This window comes from Eurytemora carolleeae, unplaced genomic scaffold (genome assembly GCF_000591075.1).
Source record: "Eurytemora carolleeae unplaced genomic scaffold, Eaff_2.0 scaffold408, whole genome shotgun sequence".
NCBI classification, from domain to species: domain Eukaryota; kingdom Metazoa; phylum Arthropoda; class Copepoda; order Calanoida; family Temoridae; genus Eurytemora; species Eurytemora carolleeae.
Window position 1 is genome coordinate 259,961 of NW_019396650.1, and position 8,671 is coordinate 268,631.

Sequence of the window (8,671 nt, forward strand, 5' to 3'; positions counted from 1 at the left end):
AATGAGTTAAACTAGTTCCTAATGAGTTAAACTAGTTCCTAATGAGTTAAACGAGTTCCGAATGAGTGAAACTAGTTCCGAATGAGATAAACTAGTTTCTAAAGAGTTAAACTAGTTCAAAATGAATTAAGCTAGTTACTAACGAGATAACCTAGTTCCTAATGAGCTAACCTAGTTCCTAATGAGCTAACCTAGTTCCTAATGAGCTAAACTAGTTCCTAATGAGCTAAACTGGTTCCTAATGAGATAAACTGGTTCCTAATGAGCTAAACTGGTTCCTAATGAGCTAGACTAGTTCCTTATGAGATAAACTAGTTCCTAATGAGTTAAACTAGTTCCTAATGAGATAAACTAGTTCCTAATGAGCTAAACTGGTTTCTAATGAGCTAAATTGGTTTCCTAATGAGCTAAACTAGTTCCTAATGAGCTAAACTGGTTTCCTAATAAGTAAGGTAGTTGCAAGCGATTTTATCTAGTTCAACTAGTGTGTTACAATATCATTCTGAAACAAATTCTTATTGTGCTGAAATCATTACCATATAAGTGCTCTATTAGATTATCTCCGAGCCTTAGCTCCAAAACAAACCCATAATACTCGAAAAACCTTGCATTTTCAGCAAGAAAAATATTTATATTAGCCTCATTCTATTTTTCTAAATGATTCATTATTCTTAGTTTTTCTGATTTGTCCCGAAAATCGTAAATCAAACTTTTTGGCGATCTATGAGACACCCTAAAGAAACAAAAATCTTCTTACACGTTTAATTTTAGTTTAGAAAAGATTCAAAATGTTAAAATGTGAGAAAAAACAATTTTTTTACTTCATAACTTTTTGTTCTGTAATGTTACAAAATTTGAGAAAATCTAATTGTTTATTTGCAATTTTTTATTTTTGTTAGGTCCCGGAATCATCTAATGTTGTACACAATAACCTTTGGATTGCTAGAGCTGGCCAAACCAAGTATTTTCCAGGCGCAGTATTCAGAACATTTAGAGAGAGCACTTCAAGCATATATTGATATGTGTCAATCATACTTTAATAGGTTAGTTAGCTTTTAGTAGGTTAGTTAGCTTTAAATAGGTTAGTTAGCTTTAAATAGGTTAGTTAACTTTAAATAGGTTAGTTAGCTTTAAATGGGTTAGTTAGTTTTAAATAGGTTAGTTAGCCTTTAGTAGGTTAGTTAGCTTTAAATAGGTTAGTTAGCTTCAAATAGGTTAGTTAGTTTTAAATAGGCTAGTTAGTTAGCTTTCCATAGGTTAGTTAGCTTTTAATATGTTAGTTAGCTTTAAATAGGTTAGTTAGCTTTAAATAGGCTAGTTAGCTTTAAATAGGTTAGTTAGTTAGCTTTCAATAGGTTGGTTAGCTTTCAATAGGTTAGTTAGCTTTCAATAGGTTAGTTAGCTTTCAATAGGTTAGTTAGCTTTCAATAGGTTAGTTAGCTTTTAATAGGCTAGTTATTATTTAATATGGTGTTAGCTTCTAATAGATAAGTTAGCTTATAATAGGTTAGTGAGCTAAACTTTTAATAGGTTAGTTAGTATTTATTAGGTTAGTGAGCTTTTAATAGGGTAGTTTTTAATAAGTTAGCTTTTAATAGGTAATTGAGCTGTTAATAGACTAGTTAAATTTAATGATGTTACGTTAGTTATGTTTTGATAGGTCACTTGTAGTTAAAAAGGTTTAAAACTACTCTACAGGGAAGTTAAGGAAATTTACTTAAAGTAAAATTCCCATAATAGATGTTTATAAAAGCTGAATGCAAAAAAATGTTTTTGCATAGACATTATCAAGTTTTGTAAATTTCACATTTTATTTTAATCTTTTTTTGTAATTTTTTTCTTAAAAATAATTTGAAAATGTTTAGACGAGATACGTTCTACGGATTGATCGATAGATTCGTCCAGTTTTTACTCAGCTGGTTGGCACACGGAGGCAGCGCTGCGGCTAGGGTATTGTATATTTTGTATACTGTACGCGGCTAGGGTATTGTATAATTTGTATACGGTACGCGGCTAGGGTATTGTATAATTTGTATACTGTACGCGTAATGTCATGTGACCCTTCATGGCAAAGATGATAGTGCCCGATTTAGAACAGTACACTTGAAACCTTAATCTGATCAAGTAGGAATTAGATATTCTTGTTTTTCTCTCTTTAAACTGTTTATTGTCATTTGCGATTTCTCTGCAAAAGTGACTTGCGCATTTCTTGCTTATAAGAAACAATTGAGAAATTCATAGAAATAAACATTTTTCCAGCCAGGAAAACAACGGTATCTTCCATGTTTCTGATCGGATTAAGGTTTCTAGGGTAAATCGTTGTAAATCGGGCATTGCAATCTTTGCATGGAGTGTCCGGTACAGTCAAATAGTTATATAATTCAGGGTGGCCAAAATGTACGGATTGTCTGGATTTTTATCCTGGAAATACACTGTTTTTTTATTTTCACTCATTTTAGCAAATTTTTCATGAAAATTAAAAAAAAATTCTCGTCAAAATGAAGTTAGTTTTACTCATTTTCTGCATTCTAAATAATATTAGATTGATTAATGTTTCAAAAGACAATCAAAATGTGTTCATTTGAGAATACGTTCCAGAAGTGTTCATTTGAGCAGACCCAGTTTAGAATTTTAGTGTGGAAGACCCAGTTTAGAATATGGTGTAGCAGACCCAGTTTAGAATATGGTGTAGCAGACCCAGTTTATATTATGGTGTAGCAGACCCAGTTTAGAATATGGTTTTGCAGACCCTGTTTAGAATATCATATGTACGGATTGTAGGGATTTTTTTCGAAAATTGTACTGATTGTACGGATTTAAAAAAAATGTACGGATTGTGCGGGTTTTTTCTCGAAAATTGTACGGATTGTACGGATTTTTTCTGAAAATGTACGGATTTTTGTACGGATTTTTTCAAAAAAGTTTTGGCCACCCTGTATATTTGGAAATTTTAAAGAGACTGTCAATGAAATAAAATATTATATTGATCCAGGCCTCCCAGTTTTTAAGCCGACATGCCGGGGTACTAGTTCAGCTCTCCTCTGCTCCAGGGACAGACAAGATGCACTCCCTCAGGAACCTTCTCTCCTCGTCCTTCTCCACCAGCCAGGAGATGAAACAGATCAAGGAGATACAGAAGGTACATTAAATGTTGTTAATCGTTTTGGATTTTTTTTTCTAGAATAAAACTTTAATGATTTAAAACTATACTAGTTTGTTTTATTTAACTTTGCAACGAAATATTAAATCCGAATTAAATTTGGAATCAAATTGTTTCAATCTTGTTTCATCTTATTTAGAGTTTTGCTAAAATAAAAAAATAAACATTTGTTGCTTACAAATCCACCAAAATCCCGCATTTGCGGCAGTTTTATTGTCTTATAAAATACACACATCATCTATATTTATAAAGTAGTATATCTGTTTGTCTGTTTGGATATCCGATCAAACTCAGGAACCCCTTGACCGATTAGCCTTCAATTGCTATAACTTTATGTTACCAAAATTGCTTTAATTGCTTAAAGTCAGATTTGTTTTGATTTGAATTGCTATAGATTTATTTCAACAGTATCACTCATTGTTTTTTATTTAATTTTATTTCAGGATATATCTATTTCATCCACTCGTAACCAACTCAATTCACAGGTAAAGAAAAAAAACATTCTTACAAATGCTATTTTTATTTATTATTTGGGGGAGGGTTTGGAATTCACAGCCCTATGTGATTTGTTTTCTTCGCGTTAAAGTCAACTTATAACAAACATTAATAAAAAATTGATTTTATCATTTTCATAATTTGATTGGATTTGTCCTTTTACTATCACAACATTTATTTCTGTATTGGTGTCTAGTGTATAGGATGGGACTTTAATGGTTAGATCAAGGAGCTCTCGGACAATCTCTAGCTTTTTGAATCAATGAATTGAATTATATTATTTGTTCATGTTGTACTAAATGATTCAGCAAAGATAAAGCCAAGTGTACCTTGTACACTCATGCAGGAAGTCAGGAACTGACAACTAAGCTTTAAGTCTGAAGTTTCATCCTGTACTGGATCGGTTAAAAATAAACTACATAACAACCATTATTTAAATCATGAACTGTGTTACCGTAGTTGATCCCTGGGAGTGTTGTGCCGCTAGACAAGGAAGGAGAATATCTGTACAATGAACTTGTACATGCAGAAACTCAAGACCAGCTGGTTGGTCTCATGCAGGTTAATTTGTACTAAAGTCTACAACATCTTTATAATATGTTCAGAATCTGAAATATTTTCAGAATATGTTTGTACCTTAACCTGAAATATGTTCAGTATATGCTATGGTGTATCTAAACCTGAAATATGTTCAGGATATGTTAAGTATGTGTGTATCTAAACCTGAAATATGTTCAGGATATGTTAAGTATGTGTTTACCTTAACCTTAAATATGTTTAGGATATGTTAAGTATGTGTGTACCTAAACCTGAAAGATGTTTAGAATATGTTAAGTGTGTGTGGACCTAAACCTTAAATATGTTTAGGATATGTTAAGTATGTGTGGACCTAAACCTGAAATATGTTTCGGATATGTTAAGTATGTGTGTATCTAAACCTGAAATATGTTCAGGATATGTTAAGTATGTGTGTACCTAAACCTAAAATATGTTCAGGATATGTTAAGTATGTGTGTACCTAAACCTGAAATGCTGATTAACTACCTGGATGAACTACTGGACAATATCTCCTCCAGTAGTCCTGGTGTACGTACTGTCGCATATTCCTGTTTAACTCGTCTACTCCGTCACTCCCCCTCCACGTGGGCAGCTGTTCTACCTTCATATCTAGCAGCTCTAGAGGTACACTTTTTAATATACAGTTGCATGAGTTAAACCTAGCTTCTTCTCTTAGGAAGATAAGCTGATCTTTAAAGGGATTGTAGACCTAATTTCAAGTGACTCTTTATTTAAGACATGTCCGATTCACAAAGGTACCCTTTAAAGCTTTGTCTGATAAAGAATGCTTGAGATATCCATCATCTTCTTTCTAAATTTGAATATTTTCAAATGCGGTTTCTCTATAACGATGGAGGAAATTGTCATACTTCAACACTTATCAAGCTAGAAAACGAAGGTTTAAAGGATACCGTTGTTAATCGGGTAAGGCCCTCTTTAGTTGTAAGGCCACTTGAAATTACAATGACAGTCCCTTTAGAGGTCAAACCTTTTGATTTTGCTCTTTTTAAGATTTATAAACGTTTGAGAGAATGAGTTCAACCAAAATCAGTTTTCACTTCTGTAAAATATATTATTATGAAAGATTTTTTCATCAAAAATAAAAAATGTTCGAAAACGTTGACCAACAAAAATGTTATGATAATGTAAAAATATTAAATTGTTATCGTTCTAGTGCGGAGACGAGGGAGTAGTTGGCTCTGCCCTGGAGAATTTATCCGCCGTGGTGATTGTATCTCAGGAGAAGGCGGAGGAAATTCTTACCACAGTTTTCAGGTATTGGAGTATTTTGCGCCCACTTAAACGTGTGAGTAATACAAGCTCAATTTTCGTCAAACTTTTACAATCAAGGTTTTTTGAGCTTAGTAATTTCAAACGAACGACTTACGTAAACAAAAGAAAAAAGGAAAATAAAACTTAAATGAAATGTGAAAAATCCGGGAAATCATTTTTGTGTTGCCAAAAAAAGTATGAGCCCTAGAATGAAAAAATGTACTCCTTGAAATAACTAAAGTATAGAGCTGACTTTGAATATAAAAAAATAAACATTTTTGGGAAACTCTGTATTTGGAGAGAGGGGCGAAAAGGGGAGGGGGCGATTTTTTCTTTGTATATATATTAACTCTGTTGTTTTTAGGTTGGGTTTATACAGTGGTATTAATGTTCTGGGACCTGTAGCGGAAACATTGTCAATTTTGAATCTGCAGATTGGAAATTAAATATTTGCTTCTAATTATTGAATCAAAATTAAATTTTGTTATTCAGTTTGAATAAAAGTAGCAATAACTCACCGATGATTTATGGTTAAAAATGTTATTATTTAATGTATATTGTATATGACTTGAATTCATGTGAGTAACGTTTGTATGATTTTAAGATTCGAAATCTTAAAATGAAGTTTTTTATAATTTAATCAACTTTGAATCCATAATAATTATATTTTTTTTGGTGAAAATTGTTCCGATCGAATTAAAATCAGATCAGAAAGGATAAATAATTTAGTTTGTAATTTTTTGGAAAAAAATTATTATGAATTAAATCACATTGTTCTTCTATATTGAAAAGTGTCGCATTCTGACTTTTAACTTTAGTGTTTGTGGAAGCAGAAATCCGCAAGTCATTTCTATAGAGAAACTGCAGTTGAAAATATTAAAAAATTTTTAATTATTTTAGTCTTTATTTTGACAAGGCTTTAAAGGGTAGCGTAGTAATGAGCAATGCATCCAACAATTTCTTTTATAGTAGTCCGTTTCAGCAGTTAGACGCTGAATATGTTCGATACAAATTCTTATTATTCTGAGGCCCATTGTTTTTGATATTGTTGTAGATGGTTTTTATTCTTGTCAAATTTCATAATAGTTTGCTGAAAATGGCAAATAGTTAATGACCTCAAGGAGTATACTACAAAAAAAATATGGGAAATTTAAATCTTATTATGAACAGAATAGACATAGATATGGAATGCTTACTTTGACATTCTTTTTGACTAAGCAACAAACATTGTGACTAAGAATAGCGACATAGAGTTGTGACTTAGAATCTGTATTGAACATTATCGAGCCTAAAAGAAGAACTAGGTATGTTTGTGGCTCAAGTTACAATGATTTCTTTAAATATTTTAAGTCACAATTGTAGCAGAGTCATACTCTTAAAACAAAATTGAACCAGAAAAGATTACTCTGGGTTAAATGCCGGGAGCAAGAATGAATTTACTCCGGGTTAAATGCCGGGAGCAAGGAATAGTTTACTCGGGTTGAATGTTTGGAGCAAGGATGAGTTTACTCCCGGTTATATGCTGGAGGCAAGGATCAGTTTACTCAGGGTTAAATTCTAAGAGCAAGGATGAGTTTACTCTGGGTTGAATGCTCGTAGTAAGGATGAATTTAACCGGGGGTTGAATTCTGGAAGCAAAGATGATTTTACTCAAGGTAGAATGCTGGGAGCAAAGATGGATTTACTCCAGGATGAATGCTGGGAGCAAAGATGTATATACTCTGGGTTGAATGCTAAGAGAAAGGATGAATTTCTCCAGCTTGAATGGTGGGAGCAAGCATGAATTTTTACTCAATGTTCAATGCAGGGATCGTTGAATGCTCGGAGAAAAGATTAATTTAATCTGGGCTCGTAGAGATGTCAACGTTTTGATTTTTCAAGATTTTAGCTTTCGTTACGATAGTGTTCATCAAAAGTATAAACGTTTGAAACGTTCCGTTGCACATTATGAAATGTTATGGCATAGAGTAACGTTACGTAATGCATTTTCTGCACTTGAATACCTTATACAACGTTAAGCTTTAGTAAATGTTAGTGAAAAAACAGTAAGCTCCGTTACGCTTTTGCATTTCCTGTTTTAAAAACTTTCCCAACGTTGCGTTAAAGCTTATGTAATAGAACCACAATTTTTTAACGTTTCACTTTCATGCAAGGTAAACCTTACGTTACATTTTCACTTGGTTTAAGATCTAAAAGATCACAAACGTTTTGCTTTAATAAAACGTCATTGGGACATGGTTCTGTACGTTGCAATGCATTTCAGTGCAAAGAATATTTTTTGTTAACGTTACGTTTTATCTTAACTTTTCCAATATAAACTCTTTTAATTACGTTTAGAAAATATACTAAAATGCACCTTTTCTTACGTTACGATTTATCGAAACGTTATTGTGAAAACTTTTTGTTACACTTTTTTACAACTGGCAATCAAAACTGTTTATTCGTTTCTTTTATAAGAAAGATTTGAAAAAATGTTCTATACGTTGCGTTGTATTAAAATGTTCAAGCCTTAATGTTTCTTACGTTACACTTTATTAAAAATAATATTGTTTCTAAATGAAAGCATTGCAAGATTTTTTCCGTGATAATTACATTGATACTTAAGTATTTTTCATCCTAAAACATGAACCATGGAAAAAATGTTTACTCGCCCTGTATGTAGCTGTTGTATTGTTAACCTTTTAAGAGAATGTGCAGAAGAATATGTATTATGCAATATAAAGATGTTATAATATTATTATTTTTAACGGTTTTTAACTTTTGCGAATGAAAGTTTTTAGCATTAGACTTGTGTGTCTTAAAGGGACTAGTAACGTAATTTCAAGTGACCTTCCATTTATGGAGTGGCATGTCCAGCATACATTTACAAGATAGGAAAACGCTGCTGTTTTTATATCATCAATCATATAAAGGAATACACGTTACCGGGAATCGAGCATGGCCCTCTTTAAATGGAGGATAACTTGGAATTATCATCGTGTATTTGACGAGCTTAAAAAATAGACATGTTTTGGGACACTTCATTAAATGAGTTAAAATTCGGGAAGGCAAACCACTTTTGCATGTGAAACAGTAGTTCTAAATTATTATAGATTAGTTTAGGATTAAATTTTTCTTTTTTTACTCAATGCAAACTGACCTCTTTCTTCTATCTAACAGAATTTATATCTAAGGTCTACAACATTA

At 32.2% G+C, this 8,671-nt stretch overlaps 1 protein-coding gene across 1 annotated transcript; it reads left to right on the forward strand.

Annotated features, from left to right (window-relative positions):
• Positions 1-871: 871 nt before the first annotated feature.
• Positions 872-6,002, forward strand: LOC111706902 (integrator complex subunit 1). The gene is made up of 8 exons (XM_023479849.1): positions 872-1,043; positions 1,866-1,950; positions 2,993-3,139; positions 3,604-3,645; positions 4,115-4,216; positions 4,652-4,837; positions 5,388-5,488; positions 5,850-6,002. The coding sequence occupies exons 1-8, from the start codon at positions 916-918 to the stop codon at positions 5,929-5,931; spliced, it is 873 nt and encodes a 290-aa protein (XP_023335617.1). The 5' UTR covers positions 872-915; the 3' UTR covers positions 5,932-6,002.
• The last annotated feature ends 2,669 nt before the right edge of the window (positions 6,003-8,671 follow it).